The sequence below is a fragment of the Athalia rosae genome, chromosome 1 (genome assembly GCF_917208135.1).
Source record: "Athalia rosae chromosome 1, iyAthRosa1.1, whole genome shotgun sequence".
Lineage (NCBI taxonomy): Eukaryota > Metazoa > Arthropoda > Insecta > Hymenoptera > Athaliidae > Athalia > Athalia rosae.
This window is the reverse complement of record NC_064026.1, coordinates 24,757,666-24,783,039: the sequence shown is the minus strand read 5'-3', so window position 1 is coordinate 24,783,039 and position 25,374 is coordinate 24,757,666. Positions and strand designations below refer to the sequence as shown.

General features: G+C 39.9%; 3 protein-coding genes across 7 annotated transcripts; 1 reads left to right on the top strand and 2 right to left on the bottom strand.

The window, feature by feature from the left end:
- Positions 1–611: 611 nt before the first annotated feature.
- Positions 612–4,884, bottom strand: LOC105690889 (juvenile hormone esterase-like). The gene is made up of 9 exons (XM_048660407.1): positions 4,561–4,884; positions 3,884–4,024; positions 3,633–3,795; positions 2,820–3,005; positions 2,097–2,293; positions 1,781–1,946; positions 1,469–1,650; positions 1,093–1,394; positions 612–922 (listed from the first exon to the last, which is right to left on the bottom strand). Exons 1-9 carry the CDS (start codon positions 4,753–4,755, stop codon positions 694–696), a joined length of 1,761 nt encoding a protein of 586 aa, XP_048516364.1. The 5' UTR covers positions 4,756–4,884; the 3' UTR covers positions 612–693.
- Positions 4,885–5,027: 143 nt separating this feature from the next.
- Positions 5,028–25,319, top strand: LOC105690888 (alpha-1A adrenergic receptor-like). Of its 4 annotated transcripts, XR_007280171.1 has the most exons (10): positions 5,028–5,522; positions 12,954–13,396; positions 15,059–15,218; positions 15,320–15,464; positions 15,549–15,731; positions 15,827–15,989; positions 23,255–23,468; positions 24,407–24,797; positions 24,992–25,125; positions 25,182–25,319. XR_007280171.1 is itself a non-coding variant. In XM_048660413.1 (8 exons), exons 2-8 carry the CDS (start codon positions 13,190–13,192, stop codon positions 24,670–24,672), a joined length of 1,338 nt encoding a protein of 445 aa, XP_048516370.1. In that variant the 5' UTR covers positions 5,028–5,522; positions 12,954–13,189; the 3' UTR covers positions 24,673–24,985. The 4 variants fall into 4 exon arrangements, 2 of the variants coding, with proteins under 2 accessions (XP_048516370.1, XP_048516371.1); XR_007280170.1 differs by lacking the exon at positions 25,182–25,319 and having other exon boundaries at positions 24,992–25,134; XM_048660413.1 differs by lacking the exons at positions 24,992–25,125; positions 25,182–25,319 and having other exon boundaries at positions 24,407–24,985.
- On the bottom strand, positions 16,135–20,776 carry LOC105690887 (glucose dehydrogenase [FAD, quinone]-like). 2 transcript variants are annotated; one of them, XM_048660404.1, is made up of 4 exons: positions 20,303–20,776; positions 19,857–20,144; positions 17,978–19,444; positions 16,135–17,091 (listed from the first exon to the last, which is right to left on the bottom strand). In XM_048660404.1, exons 2-4 carry the CDS (start codon positions 19,902–19,904, stop codon positions 16,741–16,743), a joined length of 1,866 nt encoding a protein of 621 aa, XP_048516361.1. In that variant the 5' UTR covers positions 19,905–20,144; positions 20,303–20,776; the 3' UTR covers positions 16,135–16,740. The 2 variants fall into 2 exon arrangements, with proteins under 2 accessions (XP_048516361.1, XP_048516360.1); XM_048660403.1 differs by having other exon boundaries at positions 17,978–20,144.
- Positions 25,320–25,374: the final 55 nt, after the last annotated feature.

The following is a 25,374-nucleotide window of genomic DNA, read 5'->3' as shown; positions in this document are numbered from 1 at the left end:
CTTTTGATTGATCGATCTGAACTATGCCAACATCAAATGTTGCTTCAAATTTCGAGACTGACAGAGCTAACATAGGTTTGCTCTTGTATAACAAAATTTTATTCAAAAAGAAATAGAATTCATTACGACAAAGCGAGCGCGAAGCGCCAAGCGGGGTTGGCTCGCGAAGCGCGCAGGGGCGAAGCCCCTAGTATACACATATGTATATATATTGTGTGCGTACATCCAGTTCGTTATCGAAGTCGAAAGATTTTTGGGTCGTAACGAAAAATGAAAGAAAAGTATTCGCGACTACAGATTAAATTGGACCGCGACACTCGTTGCATGAAAAATGAAAAACCGATGAATTCAACACCTCATTAACTTCTGAAGCATGTTTTTTGGCAGCCCTGTAAGATCGCTTACAATTAGGGCGCTGCAGCAAGCCAAGTGAGTAATTACCTCTCGCCTGCACTGTGAAACCCGCTAAATACACGATCCTCCAAATAATTATTATGCCATGGTACGTTCCCTCGGTCTTCCTTAACTCTGCAGTTTTCCCTTAAGAAACAGCGGATCAAGTTTTCTTGGTGTGAAAACAAGAAAATCCGAACGAAATACGAGATACCAAATTTTGTCGTAAAAAAATGTACGTAATTTCATTCATTGACTAAAGAAACTTTACAGTACAATTAAAAATTCACATCCATCTATCTATAATTCGTCGTGTTTTTCGGTTTTATTGAGCCATTGCATCTCTTTCATGTAAGCAGCGTCCTTGGATATCTCCCGTTCGAGTTTCAAATCATCCCAGATAAGTAACCGTTTGTTGTAAAATCCGGGAGTCATTTGGAGGTCGTTTGGGCCTTTGATTTTCAAGTATTCGATGCCTTCAGATTCAACAGGATCCCACGTGACGTCGTATCCCTCGGGAGTTGGGTGTCTGGAAGGAAACCAGGTATCGAATATCATTTATGGGATATCTCAAACTACTGGAAACTTTTTATACGAAATTAACAAACTCCATCTGTTCGATGAGAGTCTCTGATCTTCGGTAGTAACTCGCCCTCACAAATCGACGAACAAAACCAAACAAGAAACGACAACTCCTACCCATGATTTGCGAAGTTGATCCACATCCCGAGCATCCTGTCGATCATTGCTTTACTTTCTTCTCCGTGTTTAAGATTCGGGAAAAGAGTTTTTTCCAGGGGATAAAAGTACATCAAATCGTCCGAGTGACACACCGCTTTATACGTCTTCAAATCTTCTTCATCCAACATCATGTAGTATTTTGTAAAACTTACACGGGGTTGGATGAAATCGAACCTGTACGCAAATATCGGACTCTTATGATTTCTGTGATATCTAATGGTCTTCGCCATGGGTCGGAAGAAGTATCGATCGGAGAACATCTGCGGGATCGATATAAAAGAAAAGTTTTTAATTGGAAAAAATTCCCTTATGTGGCCACCGAAAACCTACTTACGTTAATAAACTGTTTCCTATGCTTATGAAGCACATTGTCGGAGTTGAAGTAATAATTTCTAAGTCTGGTTATCGTATCTTTAAGTTCATTCACTGAAAGTTGATGCAGATTCAAAGCTGACGAATAAGACTTCAGGGGAAGGGCGTTCCAATTAAGTCTGGCGGGTTCGGACTCCAAGATACCTTAAATCGCATTACCATATATCACACTCGAATTGTCAATCATTCCTATTATTATTATTATTATTACTGTTATTGTTGTTGTTGTTGTCGTTGTCTTTGTTATTTATTCATTTGTTTCATCAACGAATACCTGCCGCTCTGTATAGCCCTTCGTGCGATGTCGCGCCTATCAGTAAAGGGACGTCGTTAAAATTTCCGTTTTCTAAAATCTCCAACGGTGCTTGCGTCAGAAAAGCCCCATCATGTTCCGGTTCCACGGATGGTTTCCAAGGAATCAAAGGGTCGATGCCCCACACCTGAAGCATTAAAATAGGTTGTCATGAGCAGTGTAAAGGAAAATCAATCGCCCAGAAACCTCGTGCGAATAATCGAAGAGAGATAATAGAGATAAAGCGAGAAAAAAAAAAAAGAAAAAAAATGGTCACCAGTCACGAGAAGCAACTCACAAAAAATATCGGATCAGCCTCCAATAATTCGTCCACCGATTTCCATCGCAAACACTCGACGAGGGCAGTAGTATTCTGTAACGGGCATCCGAGGTGTTTGCCTAAGTAATGCGCGTGCTCACGAGCTTCGAGTGGCATAGAAAAAGCCCAAGGTGCCAAGGCTGTACCAGACTGAGCGATAGCACGATGAAACAACCCTAAAATTATATCGACATCTATTTGGTCGTCATTCATGGGGATTCGCAGGGTTGGGCCTACTGGAAAGAAACCGACATCCATAGACGGTTGGCAAATGCAACGAGCAGAAAAGCGATATGGCGATCAAAAGCGAAATCTCATCGGATCGTACAATTTTTGTACATTTCCTATTCCATGCATAGGTAATCATGATGAGTGAAATCGTTGAATTGACGGCGAAAAAATATTAAAAAAAAAAAAACAAAAAAAAAAAAAAAACAAATGAACTTAACATCGATGACAAAGATAATACGAAATACATCATCGCTGAGTTTTTGTTTTGTTTTTATTGAGGTAGTTAAATGTCTTTTTGGCACGCTAACGGGCACTTACGCGGCAAACTGGCTAATTGATTCAAGGAATTCCCCAAAAAATGTTTCTGTGTCACATACATTTCAACCCACAAAACCCTCCCGATGGTGATTATCGCGATTGTTGGATAACTATTCGTATACCTATGTTGGCCCACTTTACTTCGTTACTCACCCTTCGACGGAGGACTTAGCATGTGAAAATGAACAGATGCGCCACCAGAACCTTGACCCTGAATCGTAACACTTTTAGGATCTCCTCCGAAGACTGCGATGTTTTCCTGGACCCACTCGAGCACCCGACGTTGATCTTTTAGACCATAATTACCAGGCGATACCAAATCCTCGGTGCTGAGGAACCCTGAAAGAATAAGAATTTCCTCGAGAATATTCTCACTGTGTAAAAATTTGGACAAGGGTGGAGTCGACATCCTAAAACCATAGATATATCTGTGCTAACACTTTGTAATAGTCGTCGAAATTGACCACTCATGCTCGACGTATTCTTCAATAGGTACGACAGATAAATGATTTGTATTGACTTTCGTGAAGGCGAACATTGCCCTGTTCTCAATTATGCAAGGTTCAATTTTCATCATTACCTAACGAGGTCAATGAGCGATCTAATGGCTAATTGTAAAAATTCCACTTGGTCATGGGTTCGTGAAAAATTGAAAAATGAAATCAATCAAACCATATGGATGGTCGTTAGTACACGTCAGAGTCGGTCGATAAAAATCAACTTTAATATCGAAATGGATTGTCACTTCGTAACATGGCGCGTCGACAGATTTTGAGCCACGTGAGCGTTTCTTATAATCCCTGCCCTCTGAAAATAATCTTGACACCTTGCACGCCACGTGATTCGCACTTACGGCGATAAAGATATTGCTATATACGTGGGAACGTCGATACAAATATCTCAAACATATGGCCATCGTCGAAAAATTATAACGATTCTGTTTTGCATTTTTTAACTAATACTCACCGAAAACATTGAGACGGTAATTGGCAGATACAATGACCACGTCATGATCGAGAAAATAATTTCCAGGAAAATGATGCCTAGTGCCAGACCAGTACTGAAATCCTCCGGTGTGAAAGACAACGATGACCGGAAATTTCCTATCCGACGTGCCTTCAACGGATATCTAATTTCAAAGTGTTAGAAATCATTGGTACCTTTCTCTCTTTTTTTTCACGCCATCGTATTCAATTTTCTGATAATCAAAGACGGACCTGAGGTGTGTAGACGTTCAGGTATAAACAGTCTTCACTTGTTTCCGGATAATCTTCGGAAAGATGAATGATCGTACGCGGACATACTTTTCCATCTTTTTTAGCATCTAAGGTTTCCCAAGGCTCCGGCCTTTCCGGTGGCTGTGACACATCGAGGCATTGCCACATTGAGAGGTCATTATCAATAGATCGTAGAAAGTTTGTTCGCTTACTCTTGCAGTCATGTATACCTATGCGCGTTCCATGTACTATATGCTACCATAGGTATATTGATTGAAAGCACATGTGACATGAGAGGCAAAAACAATAGGGTCCTCATTGAGAGTAAGGCAGATTCGAGTTGAATTTTGTTCAATTATTTCTAATCACTAAATCACATTCAAATTGAGATCATTGGAAGATAATAATTGACTCCCGGCTTTATCTTCGTTGAATCGTATAGTTGCGTGGCTTTGAGATTTACTTTTTGTTCCTTCAAATCATTTGGCCCATTTTATTAGCGATGATAATTCAAGTCTCTCGTGTATTCTGGTCATTGTTAGGTATCCCGACTTGCTAACCAATTAGGGTCCTATCGCATCGCAGACCAACGAAATCGCAGATAGACGTTATTTAGATTTGCGAAAATTATACGCATAGTGACAAAGTGATTATTTATAAAAAACGTTATTCAATACCTTGAATCTAAGTCTGTCGATCGGTGGTTTAGCGAAAGGTATGCCGAGAAAAGAAAAATATTCTCGTCCAAGTCTCGAAGTTTCAGTGATACCGATCAAACAGCCATCCTTGATGCAAACTTTTGGTTCTTCTCCAGCCGCGATATTCAGAATCACAGCGAGCCAAAGACAGAGTACAAAACGCATTCGATTCATGGCGTTCCACCGAAGACTAGTGAATCCCTGACGGTATTTTTCTTCTTCCAATACCTACGTGTGGCTTGATAGAGTGTCGAATAAACGAGATCGCTGTCTTTCATTGAAACTTTTATCTTCCTAAGACTTTATCTCTCTACTGACTGAAATATCGTTATCTCTAAGACATAAGGCTGATTTGAAAAAATCCATCATTCGAGTCAATGAATTTTGATAATTTATCAGTGAATTCGTGGAGCAATCTAGCTTATAGGTACACATACATATACTCACGTTTTCTCGAATACATGAATGACGTGATTTTCAATAGGTAGAAAGTAAATTCTCATTAAGCGTTGCACGAACTCGTCTGTCACGTGTATAATTACTTTTTGGTTTCCGAGTTCATTTTGTTCAATTAAATTTCCAAAAAAAAAAAAAAAAAAAAAAAAAAAGAAAATATTTTTTACGAGACCGAGAGCACATCGTACGAAGCTTGATGACACAAGCAAGCGAGAAAATTTCGCTTCCAGGTAAATCAACCCTCGGTGTAACTCGTACAGTTTCGATGGTGGCGTCGCGTGCAGGGTGCAAATCGAGTGCAGGGTGAGCGTCGCGACGCCCGTTCAGAGCGTCCCGTAACTCCATACCGTGAGCACACGCTACCCTTATTTAATACCGAAAGTCAAGTGGCAAAGGTCAAATGTGGTTGGTGCTCTTAGTCTGCGAGTAACCGCGTTTAAGAAGTATCGAACTGAAAGGAAAGAGAAACTCATTAATAAAATCCGGTGAGTTTCCGAGGTGTAAAATAATACTCATCAATACGTATATGTAAATTTAATTCGATCATTATACTGACCATACTTTTGTCGGACCGTATATCGATAAAACTGCATCCATTTTTTCTAATCTTTTTTGTCGAACGGATCGCTTGGTAAAATTAGAGAACAAAGATAGTTTCGCCGGTTACTTTTTTCTTCCTCTACAATAAGATTGCTTCGGGTACTTTGCGGTATATTTTTTCATCAGCTTTTATTCCGCAATGGAACTATAAATTTTAATAATAAAGTTATAACTATCACGATTTATGAGTAAAAAGTGAGTAAATATTTGATATACATATGGTTTCGTGAGATGTTATCTTAATTGTACCATCGTACGAGTATTACTATGCATAATGAAGGTATAACGTTCCTACTGTAATTGTATAATTCGTGAGCCGCGATATTTTATCGTCATCGTTATACCCACTCCACCACTCTCTATTGTTGGCCACTTAACATCTGGTCGCGTGCAATATTGAAATTCATTAGATCCCAGAGTGCCGATGAGTAGAAGTTGGTGTAGGTCAAGGTTGTCTGAAAATATTTATAGCCGTTAATATAACACACATATTATTATTGTACCTATACATCCACGGCGTTTATTGGTTATTCGTTATTCGTTATTCGCTCATGAGAGAGTTTTCTTCACGCTGTATAAATTATCATAATTACCATATACGCGTCACTCATCTAATTTTCCTAATCGTTCTTATTTGTACCGAAAGCGCAAAATATATATGTATCTATTCATACACGCGTTATACATTTCATTAGGGTTGCAAACTGACGAGTGTTCCTATGTGTGATTATACTTATGGTAAGTTTGAAGCCGAGTGAAAGTCGTCTTTTCAAACGCAATTGGGGGTTGTGTGGTTAGACGTCTAAGTTTAGAAACAGCCCCGAATAATATTTGCCTCCGCACGAGCTCACCCTAAAAGTCGACGATACCTTTTCAAGATATACCGACATTGATTCTTTCCCAGAGCGAATCTTGCCAATTTCAATCTAGATAATTAAATAAGGGAAATTCGCTTCACGGATTCTTCAAACAACATTATCCATTGAACAAAATGATTATTCACCTCACTCGGGCGTATAAATCGTCGCAAGACAGGAATAATTGCCCGGTTTCGTCCCGAATGTTAAAACACCCTATCTGCGACCTGCGAAACAAAATTTAGACGCACAGTTTTTCCCTTCGATCGGTAGATCCCGTAACAATTGAGAAATAATGTCGACGACAGAATTCGGGATTTTAACCGACCCCGACGGACTAAAATTGTGCGTAACGGTACATGGGATGTATACAGACGTTAAAATGATTGGTTTTTAGAGCGTCAAACGACGTGGGATCAAGGGTCGGAATCCTGCAAGGCGCATTAATCTCAAGGGTTGATGCGATGGCCCAGATTGATCTCGGGGCAAAAACTGTACCGGTTCGCCCTTCGCGACCTCGGTACATGTTAACACGAAGCCCCTATTCTCTTAACTCTGCTCCGTTATTCCTCTCCCGCGCAGACTTCGGATAATCATCGCCTGTATGTGCGTATCGCAGAGGAAGGGGAAATTCATTTATCTCGAATTACATTGTCTCCATATTTGTTCGTCAAAAGTTTCATCAAAACCATCCACCACTTGAACGTGCAATTCGAAAATCTGATTGACTTTTTATTTCCTTTGAAGCGCCGTTACAAGATTTTCAGCCGCCGTTCCGTCTCTCGATGATCCATTTTTTTTTCTTACTTTGTTTTGTTTCCGATACCGTTGAACCGAGATACTTATCGTTAAACATTTTTCATCTGTAAATACTAAATATATACCGACGCGCAATTAATTGATTGTCGTAAAATTATGTACACCTACGCGGAAGATAATTACTCATTGAAACCGGTCCACGAGTTCATCAAGAGCGTATTAATAAGCTGTGAATTCTGAAGATACACAATTTTTTACGATCTATATACCGTAATAATAATAATGAATCTCGGGTGTAGAGCCTTGAAGATGTTTGTACGTATCTACAGATTTGATAGGAGATTGAATAAAAGAAAACCTATTTATTATTCATACGTAACAGATACGAGTCGCCTCAAGTCCTCGGTACTCGCGCGTCACGTCGTCGCATTTCCTCGGATTTCCGTCGAGAGAAAAATGGGATGTTACCTAATTTGCTTTCATCTCCATTACCCCGTTGTATACGTATGTGATACAGGTATAGCTGATATACATCGCGGAGAGGATCAAATAAACCGAAAACAACGACGTAGGGGACCTTCGCTTGAAAAGAAGGAAATTCAATTTCAAAATGAACGCGCAAAACCACTCGTGAAGATAATCGTTCTGCTCATTCAAAATTATACTGAAATTTCGCGAGATATCATTCCAGTGAAATAACGACGGTATTAAGAATGACGATCCGACGTAAATTTCTAAAGATCTTTAGTGAAAAAGAAACGTCGCGTCTCCGCGTTTGTTCGAGCACCTTCAATTGTCAGCTGAATGAATTTTTCGAATCCCCAAGAATTATCCTCGTATAAAAGGTAAAAAGAAAACAGGAATAGCAATATACGCGGTATCTCCTCGGCAACTATCGTACGGAAAAAATTTCTTCGTAGCTCGAGGTACGAAAATAGGTATCACCTGTAATGTAATCGATAAAACGATAATCAAGAAGAAAAGGAGAAAAAAAAAACAAAAAAACGGAACAAACGAGTCAGAACTAAATAAGAATTGACAGCCGCGCCGGCGTTGGGGTTGCGGGATTTCGGGGTGAAACTTATGTCAGCATAATTTAAACGGGCTACGATGGAGAAATTAATAAAATATTTTGCTGAGAATAGTGTGAACTTATGGCGAACAATAAGATAATTGCTGGTAATTACTCAAACACTTAGAGGACCTCGATTAATGTAATCTGCGGAAGAATATTGAGTGCTTCGCGTATACATACATACAAGTATAAATGACTTTCGATCTTAAGCGGGTGCGGCTAGAAGAGCATCACAATTGATCACCCGAGTCAGCCAGATAGTAAACCCACTCGCGAAAATTGTCGGTGGAACTCTAAGGAACGTATAGCGAATACCAAATTTTAGAGGGGAGATTAATCGGTTCCGATTAATTCTTACAATTGTATGAAAAATTTTTCCCACACCGCGTAGTTCCGAATATTATAATATAACCATAAATAACGTCGCTAGATTAGGTGAGGGTAACCCTAATCTCTTAAATTAGTCTCTTCTTGACGGTTTTGCGTGCCGATAGTATAACAGAAGTTAAATTAACCCATTCCATTCCTTCGGCTCACTCTCGCGTCAGTCGAGGCTCCGTTTCGGGGCTGAATTCGCTCGAAGTGTCAAAACTTGTTATTATGCAGGCCGCAAGTGAACTTCACCCCTCCCGCCGCCTATTACCAAGGGCAGAGGGTTATATTCCGTGGCGTAGCAGTTCGAATCAAACGAATACATATTAAATAACATCCTTCGTCTTGCCGCGAAGTATCCCACCCGAATGACCAGCGTGATGCGATGTACTTGGAAGATTATAGGTGCGAAAATCCCTCCGCAGGATATCCCGCCAAACTTTTTCACCTCACATCTTCCAAGCGCGATTAACTGATCGCATAACTTCGGGATTTCGATTAAGCAAGGGTCTTCAAAGCTAAAGAAGATGAAAGGTTGAACGCAACGGCGGACATACTTATGTATGTAGTGCGCGTTTATACTCGACCACTGCGTATAAGTGACGCCGCACCCCGAATATCGTGGTTAAAGTTGGGTGTAACATTTCTCGCTAAGATTTCAGCCGAAACCTTCTTTTTACTCTCCTCGTAGCCGAGTACAGAGTTCACTAATTGGTAAACACCGCATCTAATTCGCTCGTTAATCTTCTGCCCTCAGTACGTGAAAGTAACGTGAAGGAGAGGGTAAATAATTTAAAATGATCACGGTTAACATATACCTGTGTAAAAAACTATCGAACAATTGCACGCGATTTTTGTTGTTCCCTTTTCACATTAAACTTATCATTGTAATTGGGAACATTTAACTAGACAGGGTCCATGTACTTTTCCGTCGATCAAGAGACCCAATAATCCAGACTTTAGATCTTATATATGTATGGTATAGACATACAGAGATATATCGAGTTAGCAAACGCATTACGACCTTATAACGATTCATTGTCAGACTGACACCGACACCTTGATTTGAGACATCAGAGAGCGCGCGGGTTTCAAAGGATTTTTCTAAGGGGGAGGGTTAAATTTGACATCGTACCTAAATTGGATGCACAACCCCGTGGAAACACGTTTAATATTACTGTACGTAGCGCACAGACTGTTATCTTCAGGATCGAAACCCTTCAGAGTATCATCACTTTTTACTCGAATAACATTGCTTCGACGTTAGTTCGCACCTCCAAATTAGATGTACGGAACTTGAGCTTTCGGGAAATTTCCTCCTTCGGAGGCAGGTCATAACGGATGCTTAGAAGGAAAAGTTTGTTGAAACTAATTGATCGGACATCAACCGCGAAAGCGAAGTAGATAGGAAGGGCCGTTTCGGACATCTTGGATCTCCGCGGGCCGCACAAAGAATTCCTCCCGAACACACAACCACGTGATAACGACGATCCGGTTAACGTCTGCGCCAGGTAGGAGAGAAATGGGAAAATTAAATTATTTGCTCCGAACGAAAAGTAAGCTAAAAATGTATCGGTATTCGCGTGGTTTCGTTTCGGTCTTACAATTAGACAAAAACTATTTCGTCAAAAGATTCCGAACGATCCCCGAAGCTTTGTTTACCCCGTTTCACTTTTTCACAAAATTTTCCATTCGCATCCGTGGATATCTGGGTACGTCCAACTTGTTCGAAGCGCGGGTCTCGACGAAAGTGACAAACATTTTCTCCTTGGTAAAACCGTAGAAATTTCTGGAAACGAGAAGTTTTCAGAGAGACTTCCACCGCGCTTCTCAATCTCCTACGCCTACGCTATAGCATATATCGAGATACCCTTCGACGTGAAAAGGGAAAACTATACAACCGTATTGTGCGTTCGGTGGTTGGCGGTTCACCCGCCCACTGTTTGGATCAACTAGGAAATATACCTACGCGTATGTCTATAGATGGGGATAAGCTTTTGGGATCGGAATGGCAATGAGAGGGTATGAAATAAGAAAACTTTTGGAATACATTAAGATCAAGAGCGAGCTCGAATTCGCTACCACAAAATGAGATGTATGTATCTTATTTGTTGTTGTCCTTAATACCGATAACGTGAGTAAAAAAAAAAAAGACACGAGATGGTGTTCTTTTTTCCCACTCCGATCACGAAAAAATACAATTTTTTGTTTTCGAATGTCACGTTCACCTGAATGTAGAAAAAATATATTTAATAAAACACGGCTGCCACGACTTATTCATTTATTTATTCCATCTTCGGTTTTCGGCTATTATAGTTTATAACGAAAAAGTTTGTTGATTCGCCGTTGGTCTTCGGAGGACAAGCCCATAATGTATTAATAAAGATGGATGGGACGTTGGGAATCGAATAAAGAAATCGCTCGTCTTTTCACCATCACTCTTATAGATTACGTAGCTGTAGATGCTCCAGACTAATTCTTCGAAGAAGCTGCTGCAATGGCATCTGGTGACGAGGATCGAGTTACCTCTTAACGAATAGGTAAACTTTGTTCTACGCTTGTTTATCTAAAGTATGAAAGGAAACTCGAATGAAACTTTTACTACCAGAATCCATGTATTACAGGTACGTACGTACGTACGTACACTATGACTAGAGTGGACGGACTTTCGCGATGAATTATTAAGCAACGACATTTACTCGGTCAAAGGACATATAATCCAGCGTATAACTTCTGACTCCCCGCGCATAATAATATAGGTATAGTGCTACTAAACTAGTTGCAAGTCATCCGACGACAAATCTTTCAACGTAATAATATTCCTGAGCCGAATTAGGAGAGCGAGAGAAAGCGAGGGTTATCTGAAAACATTTAAAAGCTCGGCCGAGGTGCGTCACTCCAGACTTCGCCGGAGCAGGGACTCTTCGTCAAAGGGTCCCTGCACTGCAGGCATTTTATTTCAGGATCAAGAATAATTGTTTTAGGTTCTTTTATTCCCCTTCTCTTCTTCACCGAGGAAAAAATACTCGAAATTCAATGAAAAGTATTACCTAGCCGTTTCACATCGCGGATATACATATAATATATCGTTGCCCCACGTCTAATACGATTCGTAAACGGACGAGAACAAGTTGAAATGGATCGGTTTCCAATACGTGGTTCCAGTTTTCGCGATTTAACGCAGCCTTCTGGGCCGCACGCGGTGAAGGCACTCGTCACATCGGATAACTCATTCTAAAAGTGTAGCTTGCGAATCGCTTTACGAAAAATGTACGTATACAAGCGATGAGAATTTTGCAGTTTCTTTAAAATGACTCTGAAGCCCCGAAATGGGGGACTTGAACTTTTCATTTGATCAACCGAAAAAGTTTCGTTGATTTTCTCATACTGATTTTTTCTATTTATACTTTTCTTTCACATTTCAAGATTGGAGAAAAATTACGCGACAAATTGTAACAATACGTGGAAGAAGAAAAATTGGTCGTAAATTTTACAACGTCCGACCTGATTTTGTAAGCTCTGCCTCGTACAAGCTGGAATAAATCTCTACGATCGTAATTGTTTTCACCCACACTGTGGTGTGTGTGTGTGTGTCTGTGTGTGTGTGTGTGTGTGATTATTTTGTACTTTTTTTTTTGCTATGAAATCCACAATATTATAGCCGTTGTACGGACTGTTGTTACGACATCTGCATTATGATACAATTATCTTCTTTTTCTTCATCTACCGCGTAAATTTCGTACAACTTTCCAATAATTTTGAATTCTATAAGTCACCACAATAATGTGGATTCAAAATCTATAGTTATAACGTTGAACTGCACGACCCGATTGGTTGAGATCCACGAGATTAGGGAATGACCGATGAAAGTTGAAAAGCCACCGGGGCCGAAATAATTTTCAAACACTCGACCGTCCCAGCAAAAAAGCTCTCTCCGTCCCGCGTCTACCTCCAACAAAAACCACTTCAAAGAGTTACTATTGAAGTCTCTAACCAAATAGCCAAATTTCAGTTTCATCCCTGCTGCAGGATACGACGTCACTCTAAGATTAAGGTATCTATATGAAATTGCATGGAGAAGCCAAAAAAAAAAAGGAAAATACTACAACAACAAATAAAATACACGAATTGAAATATTTTCTTTTCAAAATTCCAACGAGTTGCCGTGCATTGTTAGGGTTGGCTGGTAAAAATTAAATTAAAAAAAAAAATTAAAAAATTAAAAAAAAAACGTGTGCGTGTTTATTTTTTAGGAAAAGATGACGGTGTGACGGGAAATTAGCATATACGGGACGTGCAGGTGCGTGCGTGAGAGTTTCGAGCGTGAAAAAAGGATAAAAAAAGTGAAGCCGAATAAAAGGAGCGTGAAGTATCCATAAATCCAATTATGAATCACCATAATACCATCGACCTCATACGAAGATGATGTGGGTCGGCATGATCTGAACGAAAGGAAAATAGAAAATCCTGCTACAGAACTGCAGGCGAAATGACAATATGCGGAAACTTTCGCCAGGAAAATCTCCGCGGCATTCTCGAACCGGAAAATGCGAGCTCCAATTTCACCCAGCAAACTCCTACCGAACATAATCATGGACCGGCCACAGTCTCGCCTCCTACGGTCTTTCACCCCGACGGCAACTTCAACTGCACCGCTATTTTGCACGACGAAAGCTTTTGGCTCCTCGTCCTTAAGGTGAGCACATACGTTTTTTTTTTTTTGTTTCTTTTCCTTGTTTTTTTTTAATCATCTTCAAATGAATCAAAACTTCGAGAACTTCGCCTTGAGCACGTGATTAAATGCTTCTTACCAGAAAATTAATTTCGTCGTAAATGTTCCGAAAAACTCACGAACTTCTCGCAAGCAAATATGCGAAAATGTATACGACACTATAACTTTTGAAATAAACTAAGAGCTCCGAACATGGCAAAGACGAGATCCCCCGCAAAATTATATTTTGGGTGAACTAAGTAATTGTTAGGAGAGAAGGGCGGTATATGAAATACGTCTGCACAACAAAAGAAAGAGAAGGAATAAATAATGACAGCAAAAACCTGGAAACCGAACACTCGACGCAGACGTCGTACACAGCATTCCCAATTACGAAGAAATGTATTACAGTCAGATCGATTGTGTTACTCATATGTTGAGGAAAACAAACAGAACGTACAAACACGAAACGGAATAAGTATGCAGTAAATAAAATTACCGTCGGTTAACGTTCGAGTGTTGAAAAGTAATTATTAATTCAACGATTCAAATTCCAAACCTAAATAATAAAAAGAGATATATTTACACCGGCTGAGTTAGAGATGAAAGATTCATTAAATTTGAACAAATTTCTCCTAAAAATGTCGCGAGGTGAGGTGAAAAGCGTATAGAAGCTTTCGAGAGATTTCCACCATATGTTGATGGAATATCCGCGTCCTTTTTTGTCGTTTTTCTTCTCCTTTTCACGAGAGCGGGTGGTGGGCGTTGACCCGATCTTCTATTTTGATCTTTCCGAAAAATCGCTGATGTTCCACTACATCAAATCTATCCTGCATTTAGGCAGAAAACTCAAAAGAAATCTATAGTTGGTATTCCATCAACATCGATGACAGGGTGAGAGGAAAAAATCTGCGTGATAAAAATTGAGAGAATTATACATACAGGTTTTAGATTTGAGAGGAACATCGAGGTGTACAAGAAAAGCACTATGTTTTTTTTTCCCCCTAAAACGAAATCGACCCGTATAGGTTATAGAATAGAATAGCCCGTGAGTTTCGAGTCGATCAATCTTACAAGCTTCGCTGATCATCTTACCGACATGTCTCTGACGTGTACGAACGCACCTCGTGAGATCAAAATTCGATCATAAAATACACATGATTAAGCGCAGTTAAAAGATGTAGTCGTAGATGATGGCTAGATATCAGACACTCGACTCATTCACGTATATTTTCGCTTTTCACGACCAGCGTTAACAGCGTTTTTATTACAACTAATGCGATTGTCGTACGTTTTGTATGTTATACAATAGCCATTTATATAGGCGGTTTCCGGAGTTTTAGGCTATATAATTTATCACGTGGTTCTCCCAGCAGAAGGAAAAAAGGTGAGAAATGGACGCGCTCGACGCATTAGGTAGACAAGCTTTACGAGGTTGATCAATGACCTTGGAACGTTGATAATAATTGCACCTCACATCGGGCCACGTGTGACTATTTCTCAACAAAAATATCCGACGTAAAGAAACGAAAAGCTTTTACTAGTGATCGTTTCATTTTACTTTTTATTTGTTTCTTTTCTCTTTTTTTTTTTTTTCCTTTGCTACGCTACTCTTTTATTCTAATCTTTTCTAATCCAACGCGACAGGATCCCTTGCTAGCCCTCGAAGCGCTGGCGCTTCTCAGCGTAATTCTCCTAACTGTAGGTGGTAATACGCTCGTAATAGCCGCAATAGCATCAAGTCCGAGTCTTCGAGCCCCAACGCATTCTCTCATCGTTAATTTGGCCTGCGCGGACTTGATATTAGGTAAGAAAATTACGTTGTGTTTAATAGCTGAGAATTTGAAGAGAGCGTTTCATTTTTTGAGCGATTAAAATAACGATCGTTTCCAACGCCTACCTCTTCAGGGTTAACCGTCCTGCCACTTTCCGCAAGCCGTGAACTCAGAGGTGGTTGGGGTCTGGGACCAATTACCTGTTCTCTATGGACAGCTCTCGATGTCCTTTGTTGTACAGCGAGTATTTTATCACTATGCGGTATTTCGGTGGACAGGTAATAGGTGGTAACAATTTTACGTGTGGGTACACTGTGCGGCGAAAGAAGTAAACTTGAAAATTGATTTTCTTTGTCTTCCAGATACATCGGGGTATCCAGACCCTTAACTTATTCACGGGTTGTCACCACCAGAAGAGCGAGATTGATGATCGCGACTATCTGGCTTGCGGCATTGGCCATCAGTGCCGGACCTCCATTAGGGTGGGCAGAGGACAGCGTTTATGTTCCAGAAACCGGTGAATGTAACGTCAATAAGCAGTTGGGGTAAGTGAAAATTAATTATCAGAGATGTGCTATAGGTATGAGATCGAGAATTCGACATCGAGTTTTTAACATTTCGTCGAACAATTTCATCGCAGATACGTCATTTTTTCTGCCTGCGGTTCGTTTTACATCCCGGCACTTGTTATCCTCGTTCTCTATGGGCTCGTCTATAAAGCTGCGGTGAAAAGATCACGATTCCTGGCAGCGGGGTCGGTGACAAAAAGTCACGTCACCCTACGTATCCACAGAGGCAACAAGGTACCATTTTCCATTCTTCCTTTCATAGTTGCAAGCTTTTTTTTTTTTTTAACACCATTAATGAGGTACGCCGACGATCGTTATTATTATACTTACTTCGTATTTTGTGAGGAAAAGTCTGGGAATTTAATCAAAACTCTGTAGGTAGGCGTAGGTAAATCTACATGTATAATGTATTCAATACAGAAGGCGAGCGGAATGGATCTTCTCTTATTTTTCGAAAGACGTGCGTGCATTCCATCGCATGACACGGTCAAGCTTATGCGCAGTAAAACACCCAACTAATTATAAATAAATAATGTCAGTCGCTAAATCGACACGGCAACAAGCCAAGTATTATACCTATATTGTTATTTTTCATACTCTTCTCTTTAGTCACTGACCAGTTACTGCATTCAGATATATCGCACGGATATGCATCACCGTGCAGTTCATGTGCCAGAAATATTGTCCTTGACTGATCCAGACTTCGACAATAACCGTTGTCGCGTTTCATTCCTGATTATCGTAAATTGTTCCTCTAAATAATAACAATACGAGAAACATACGCCATTCATTAAATGCAGTCGGTTATTTACAATGAAATAATGAGATTTCTTCATGTAATGAGTTTATAAAACTCGTATCATAATTAGATTGGTTAAACGCAATTTGCGTTTCATTATATCGTATAATTCGCCCCACGGACACGAGAAAATTGCTTTTCGTTCTTTCGTCTCTCAATTTTCGGATCGTTTGATTTTATTGAGAATCAGACGAACCCTTGCCAATCGAATTTTATCATGTCGCTGGCTTTTTCACCGATCATGATGGTCGGAGCGTTGGTGTGCCCGGCAATTATAGTAGGCATAATGCTGGCGTCGACAACCCTCAAATTTTTTATTCCATAAACTTTGAGAGCGGCGTCAACGACACCGGAGTCCTCAACGGGGGCCATCTTGCAGGTGCCAACCAAGTGTCCGAGGGTGGTGGTTACGTGTCGAGCGACACAAGCCCAGTAAGGGTCGGTGTTGAATGCGATGTGACGACATCCGGCAATGTTGAGCGGTAATATCGTGGTGTTGTATTTTTTGAAAGGAGTTGTAGCTGCCACTTGTATAGCCTGAAATTTTTTGTTGCAAAGGTATTTAGAATTAAAGTGTCAAGGATGAGCCACGTACGTCGCGTTGTTGAGGTAATAACGTGAATTTGAATATGAATTTGAATTTGATCGATACGACGATCGATCGATCCAGGTAAATGTGAAATTAATTCTTACGACGAAATTCAAACGCTGTTCGAACGGATTAGGTCAGACGAAATGTCACGAAATAGTGAAACTCAAATCTATAAGGTATAGCAAGATTGCGAAATCGATGTATTATAATTATCCGCAACGTCATCGTCACCCCGCAGAGCTATCGGATCGTTGCATGAGATTTTTCCAATCAGTTATGGAGCCAACTCATAGCACAAATCACAATAACGCGGTTTCATTGAAATTTATTACCCCCAAACTGCAGCATTGCAACAATGACATTGCACCAATTGAATGTCCTTTTATTCTTCTGTTCGTTTCGACAGCACTTGATGAAAAAACAAATTCGAAAAAAAAAAAATAAACAAATAAATAAACAGTCCAATGTTCGACGCTAATTCCTCGAAGAATCCAATACAATATTGTCTAGACAATTTTGCATTTCTAGGTGAGCCTCGTGACATTGACCTAGACGCGGAGGAAAGAGACGCGTATATACTACAGTCAGACGCGTATTTAGTAACACTTTCTCACGCGACCTTCTACTTATTATACACAAACCGGTTTTTACATTCGGTAATTGAGTTCCACCGATTGCACGATCAGAATAATTTTATTGCTGTAATAAGAGCAGGCCGATTGTTCACATGATAAAATGAACCGATCAATGATCGTGTATCAATTATAACGAATCTTTCAGCTGGCCTGTAAAATTTGTTCAACTATTTATCAATCGTAAATTAATACGAACCTTCTTAATGCCTCGGACAATTGTTTCCAAGTCGTCGGGATTCTGGTAATAATTAGCTTGTAAAACGGGCCAGTGAAAAGGATCGGAGCTTTTCAAGGTAACTCGTCCCCTGCTCTTCGGATGGAGCAATATTGGAACAAGGCTGAAACCGTCTCTTCCTTCGTACCCATGGAAAACGTCGTGCACTAATTCATCAGACAGACCCATTATGCCTTTCAGACTACCGGACGTGTCGCCGGTTAGGCTGCCCAAACCCATCACGATCTCTATATCCGCGTAGTCATCTTCATATTCATTCGCGAATTCTCCGTAGCTACCGGAAAGTGAATTTTCAATTTTTCTTCCCCACTTCGTTGAAGTTCTCAGGCTCTTTTTTGTGTTGATAAAGGCGAGCCCTTCGGCTCCCCCAGGTATCGTTAATGGGCCACTACCCCTGACGAGGTAATCGAAGGTGTTCACCGGGTTGGTCGCCACGCGGGATTCAATTATCGTAACGCTGTCATTGACAAGGAAAGTTAAAAGCGACATGCTCACGTGATCCTGTAGGTTGTATCCCACAGGAAGTTCCTGGAGGACCGGAATGCCCAACGATTCCAGGTGATCTCTGGGACCGATTCCCGAAAGCATCAGCAACTGGGGTGAGTTTAGGGCACCGGCGGAGAGAAGGACTTCTTTCGAAGCTCCGACGAAGTACTTTCGTCTATTTTTCACGAACTCCACACCGGTAGCGATCCTCGTTGCCGGATCGATGACAATTTTCGTTACTCTCGAGTACTTCGATACGTGAAAATTTCTTCTGCTGCGAACGGGTCGTAGAAAAGCTTTGCTCGCACTGACACGACGTCCGCCTCTGAGGTTGGCTTGGGCGACCGAAAAACCGAGGAATCTTTCTCCGTTATAATCGTTCACTTTGTAACCCATTTCTTTAGCAGAATTTAAAAAGAGATCTCTCAGTTTTGAAACGTATGGAGAATAATCGACGTCAAGATATCCCGAATTGCCGTGATAACGATCGTCTAAACCGTCGATTCGGTTGTTCTCGGACTTTCGAAAATACGGAAGGACATCTTCGTAGCTCCATCCCGGGTTCCCTTGGGCTGCCCATGAGTCGTAGTCGCTTTTCGAACCCCTTGTGTACATCATGTAGTTTATCACGGAACTACCCCCGACGGCTTTTCCCCTCGGCCAGTTGCATCGACCTTCTTCCATTCCAAGACAGAAACCGCCGTTTCCATTTTCGTCGGGAAATCCTGGCTCCGTTTTGTACCCCCAGTTATACGCCGTTATGTGAAGCGTAGGGGCGAGCAACGGCACGTCCGTGAGAAAAAATTCATCCTTTCCAGCCTCAATGAGAAGCACGTTCCACTCGGGAATTTCTGTTAGACGATTCGCGAGGACTGATCCCCCAGACCCGGCCCCGATAATGACAAAGTCGTATTCTTGTAATATATTATTTTCATCGTCTACCTGCGGGTTATCAAAGTTTTGCAAGAATCCATTATAGCCATTGAATAAATCTTCGAATATTCCGCGAGATTTTTCGCAATTTCCTATGGCTATAAAAATAACCAGATATATTGGGAAAATTATTTTTGACATCTCTTCAAATCAAATTTACAATTAGATCCGACGATGAATTCTATAAGAACGCTAATTTTACAAACGAATTTTTCCTTTCTCGACACTTATCCAAGATTCAATTTGCAAATATTCGTTATTCGTTAAACAACGGTCGTTTTTTAGGAGACTCTAAAGCGATCATGCCACACGTGAATATTTAATGATTAGCGACGCAAATTAAATCTATTGCGTCTACGGAATACAAATTTCTCTGTCGTCCTGTACTTTTGTTATGCTTTACCGCTACTTATCAGTTTACCGGTAAAAGTATCCTGCAGCTTGCGTGACATGCATAATTATAAATCATTGACGGTTATACATCGGGTTAGAGGCGCGACGAAATCAAATGTCAATGTCTTTTCGACAGCCACATTTCAATGTTAATGAACTTCATTAAACTGATGCGAAATTCGGTCCAAGTCTAGATTGCTGGCTCGTATTTTTCAATGAATCCAGCACGTGAATTAATTATAAAACATTCAAGGATCCTCCAAATGTTACAAAACTTTGATCTTTCGGCCCGTATACTCAGACGATGTGGAATACGCTGAAACATATAAAAAGAAGATTTTATTATTTTAAAATTGGCGTCACTGTTTCTTCCGTCCGTTGTACACATGCACTCGAAATAATTTGAAAATTTTGTGTCTACTTTAATTCAACCTATCATCCTTATTATTAATATTACCTTTTATCCGTACTCACCCCGAATTCATTGACGTTTTACTTCAAAAAATTCACCACTGTCCATCATCCTACGTTATCATCTCTCACGAAAATCCATCGCTCCGCCGATAGAATAAAGGTGTACGAAAGAAAAAATGTCTTCCGAAAATTTGATATGCACCCGCCCTTATCTTCGATCTCGTTGAACAACGAGAACGGCAAACCATCCAAAAAAAATTTCTTGCTCTCCCGAAAACTTTCACACATCCGCGACACTGTTATCAAGAGTTAGTAACAACTTGCCATCAAAATATTCGTTGCTTTTCAGATTAATTATAATGAAAAAAATCACTGATTTCTTTGACATTTATCGCTGATCTAACTATCCGTGAACGAGTCAAAGCAGTAAGAGGCAAGAAAAAAAGCTGAAAATTCAATGGCAACTTTGAAGCTCCGATCACGGGAGGGAAAAAAGATTGTTACAGGTTGCTAACAGTTTAAAGACTGAACCGTCACGTCGAACCAACCAAACAACCAAGGCTGATCGCCCACTAGTCGGTCGCACACGGTGCAATGTGATAAACCTTATAACCAGGTTGTTACATTGTTACTTACCCTTCCTCCCTGCGACTCACACATATAATTGGATGCTCATAATTTGCCAACTGTATAAGGTTCTTCGAACTCTAACTACAAGTAGTAAACGATGATTAGTATAAACCGTCGATCTACATTCTACAAACAATTTAAACCTAAGCGGGGGGTAGCTGTTGAGTTGCGGCATGGAAGAAAATTTGGATAAAATACCAGAGTAAAGATTTTGATCTCCCGAAAATTCGAAGAAAGAGACCCGGACCTTATTACGTACCTATGGAGTATTCCACGTCAAACGGGCCACTTCTTCCAAAATTTTTTCTTGAACTTGATGAAACTTGCTTCACGTCTTGAGGGGTCTTGGGTTTTTTTTTTTTTTTTTTTTTTTAATGCGAATTTCGACGGTTCCGCTATTTTCGTTATTTCTGGCCCGGTGGACTCGAAAAAGAAAAATTGATAAAATTACGGATTCGATAGAGTTTTTCCCTTACTTTTACGTGAAATCGTTCATTTTGTTATAAACAAAATGCATAACCCCAAAAACACGTTTTGAAATTTTCAATTTCATTTTTCTCAAAACTCTCCATGTTTAAAAATTGTTTTCAATTCTCAAAAGTAAGTTCGTTCCCTCTACTTTGACTCCTGGTAAATTTCAAAACGGGCCGAGAATCCGTTTTACGTCAAAATCTATTTGTTATTGCAAAATGTGGTTAAAGAATCGCCAAATTTTTCGCCAACTTGTCTAGTATTGATGCGGGTAATATTACCAGGGATTAAATTATTTGGAGAATTTTCTTTCTAATTTTTTAGTTTACTTTTAAATTGAAAAAAAAAAGAATTTTTTTCTCCATCAAAAATTCTCCAAATCTCCGGCTTTGATAATCGCTTTGTCCCATCACTTTTGCCACGCAGAGACCTGCAGTCGCAGAGTAACTTTATCGATTATGAATCTAAGAAAACAATTATCACGTTTATCTGCACAGCTGTTATGAACTAATCGTCGTTAAGAGCTTCGAGTGCGTAGGATGACGCTGTTTACAATCTGCGATCTAATTTTTTTGCGTCATTTTCATCTGGGATCGTCCTGTCGCACCTCGATTCTATTTTGGCTACCGTCTTTCACCATTCCAAGATTAAAGAACAAAGAAGATTTTGAGAAGATTAACCGTAGGAATTTTTTCTCGAGACTTTCAGTTTTCATGATGTAAATATAAATCACTAAGTTTGCGTACATTGAGTATTGATTAGCAGTTATTGCACGTCCCATGAAATGAACTCTGAAAACTAAGAGCGTGGATTTCCCGGTTCATTTTAAACAGATGAACATTATGATCCCTGTATAGATGGGTGTAACGTGCTCACAATTTATCATTAACTTAAATTAGATAGTCTGCAACAGAACTATTGCGGTGTAAGAAATTTCCCAGTATTTTGCACTTGACCCTCATCGTGTTTATCGGGTGATGAGAATTAGGTGCAAATTATTTATCGGCGAAACAGGTTTGCTGACCCGAATACCTCGCGTTGTCTTCTGTTGGGCATACACCTGTACACATATTTAGTTACGCAATCGCGTAAAGACGTGGACTACTTCTTCTTAAGTTATACGAAAACTTGACGATCGCAGTTTATTCACTATATATAATTTCATAATCTTGGCCACGAATTTATTCCATTTAATTCGAGTATACCATACCTATATGTATGTACCTATAATAAGATGTTCGTAACGTCAGGGTCGCAACGTGCGAGCCGAGGTGGACTGTGTATTTGAATTATAGCACAAAGTTTGTGTAGATTAAACATAATTGCGTTAATTAGTTATTGTCTAATTTAAGCATACCCACGATACAGCGTTGTCGTCATAATTATAAGTGATTCAAATTATATGAAAGTACTGAAGAGTTGTCACGTTGGTAGATGTATTGTAGAATGAGTATTATTTATTCAAAATAGTAGTCTACACACCCATAATTGAGGTTGATTAGGTATCGATTGCGTGACATCAAAAAAGCCGACCTTGTTTCGTAATTTGAGAAATGAAAGACAATACTCATAGATAAATCCTCACATGATATTCAATTATTTCCGACCCTATGATCGACGTTCGAAATAAATAATGACAAATTTTTAATTTTGTAAGATTGCACGAAGCTATAAAATGCACTCGTGCATCTATGCACATACATGCTATCAAAGATTTCTAATTATTTTGTTCAATTCAAAATAACGTGATTTGAATATTTTTTAGTTTTATCACTTTTCATAGCTACATACGCTCTTGTGACAGAATTCTCACTATTTCTGGTTCTAAGTCCTCGATGTAAATTATAATGAAAACGTCGAAACAAAATTCATTTCATACTTCATCTGCATTACATAATTAATTTGATTCAGCTCTCCGAGGATTCCGGGAGCAGCAGTTCCAGCACGAAGTTGGTATCGGGTCCTGGACCACCGCGGCGCTGGGCGTCTCAAGGGCGTCGTGGCGCCCTTTACAGAGGACCCGCAGCAAAATTTCGAAGACAAAAGCGGGCTGCCAAGACCCTCGGAATCGTAGTCGGAGGATTTTTGCTCTGCTGGTTTCCGTTTTTCATCATTCTACCCATAGGTGAACTGACCCCATTAATGTTATTATTATTAGTGCATGTGTTATCAGGATAAATATAATTGATGCGGTGAAAAAAGGCAAATCCACACTGACGAAAGAAATTCGTAGAGAATATCAGAGTTGATTTAGGGAGGGACGAATTGCGGACCGGAAATTACGCTACTTGTCATCTATCGAAATTCAATAAAAGCCTGAGGATTGGTGCAGGTTTGAATTGATTCTGATATTTATTTTGCGTCTGTTTTTCTTCAAACAGCAGAACCTTGCATCGCCCTTGAGCCAAATATCGCAGAATTTCGGCACACGAATTCCAGAAGAGATGTTATCAAAGATATTCGTTGATTTTTTATTGCACGTATTGTATGCCCATGATTTTTTTTTTACCCTGTAGAATAGTCAACGATTCCAACAACTGAAACGGCCAGTAATAAACCTGGGCATTTCGGCTGCGCCACGCTTAATTAAACAATATGAATGTATCAATACAATTGAACGGTTGGGTCACAGCAATGACTAAAGAAATACCTAAACCGAATATAATGCATGAATGTCGATACTAATATGGAACCGACTTCATATGTACAGACATGAAATTTTCATTATATGACTTGAACTTACAACATGTTACTACGAATACAAATTTGATAGTTATGTAATTTCCCCGAGTACACCTTTGCGACAACCAGAGAAGAAAATAGCGCTCGCATAATTATCGCGTATTATAGAAATATCCTTGAATGATAAAGAAAATGAAGATAGTATTGCATATGAGACACGGAGTGGGGGAAATTGAAATTCATGGCTGAGAAACCGTCACATGGTGTCGATGTTCAGAAAATTTATACTATAAACCTATGGTATGGTAATAAGTATGAATAAATGATCAAACTGTGTATTACCAGCCGTATAATCGTAATTATTTTTATTTATCTTTACAGATGCAGCGTGCGAATCGTGCAATCTTTCGGAGAGTGCGATATTCGCGTTCGCCTTTTGGCTCGGATATTTTAACAGCTGTATAAATCCTCTGATATACGCATGTAGCAGTAGAGAACTGAGACGAGCCTTCCAAAGTATTTTGCGAAGAGCATTTCTCCTCCGGGCGAGAACTATTCGGCGATCGCCAGCCGCGGTTTACGCGACTTCAGCTGCAGGGATCGCTAACAAGAGACAATTAGGGATGATGACCACCCCACGAGACTGAACTAATATACCCGCTACGATATTCTACTTCGTAACAATATTCTTCCAAGAACGGACCTAGGCAGACCGGACCACATAGTTCGAACAGTAGCGAATCCCACGGCTGTTTGCACTTCAAAGTTTACTGTAAACAAAACCCTTCGACCTTTCCGTATTCTACACCATAAATTGAATTGTAAACAATTATTTGTAATCGCGCAGATGTCCGGTGTTTTGTATTATTTTTTTCTTTTCTACAAGCATCGAAATCATTTCGCTCATTATCAAAAATTAAATTGTTGCAATAATAACTGACAAAGTGATAAATTTTCTTATTCCAGCCGATCTTAGCTTCATAGAAAGAATCAGGCATAAGACATCAAAGATGCAACAATCTACATAAATCACTGATTGTGAGAAAACGTTGTTTTTACATAATCTAGTTCCGAAGACTTCATATTTGATAAATTATCAGGTAGGTACGTACGTACACACCTACCACTGGGATCATATTCGAATTACGGATCGCAGGAACATATCTTTCCACATTCTCGAAGAGAACGACGCTGGCGGCGCTGGAGGCGAAAAACTTACCGTCGTTATAGTCGAAGTCATAAAATCACTTCCACTTGTGGTACTCCACGTGCTTCAATTAGCTGCTCACTGCAATGTAAAGAGCATGGACGTGGAGAATGCATTCGACGTTCCCCTTCTTCTGAACATC

Coding starts and splice junctions, on each gene's coding strand:
- LOC105690889 (XM_048660407.1), bottom strand. CDS start 4,755: ATGAATCGAATGCGTTTTGTACTCTGTCTTTGGCTCGCTGTGATTCTG. Junction 3,796..3,883: donor TGAACGTCTACACACCTCAG/GTCCGTCTTTGA, acceptor CTTTGAAATTAG/ATATCCGTTGAAGGCACGTC. Junction 1,651..1,780: donor AGGGCTATACAGAGCGGCAG/GTATTCGTTGAT, acceptor ATGCGATTTAAG/GTATCTTGGAGTCCGAACCC.
- LOC105690888 (XM_048660413.1), top strand. CDS start 13,190: ATGACAATATGCGGAAACTTTCGCCAGGAAAATCTCCGCGGCATTCTC. Junction 13,397..15,058: donor TTTGGCTCCTCGTCCTTAAG/GTGAGCACATAC, acceptor CCAACGCGACAG/GATCCCTTGCTAGCCCTCGA. Junction 15,219..15,319: donor CTGCGCGGACTTGATATTAG/GTAAGAAAATTA, acceptor CTACCTCTTCAG/GGTTAACCGTCCTGCCACTT.
- LOC105690887 (XM_048660403.1), bottom strand. CDS start 19,576: ATGTCAAAAATAATTTTCCCAATATATCTGGTTATTTTTATAGCCATA. Junction 17,092..17,977: donor TTGTCCGAGGCATTAAGAAG/GTTCGTATTAAT, acceptor AAAAAATTTCAG/GCTATACAAGTGGCAGCTAC.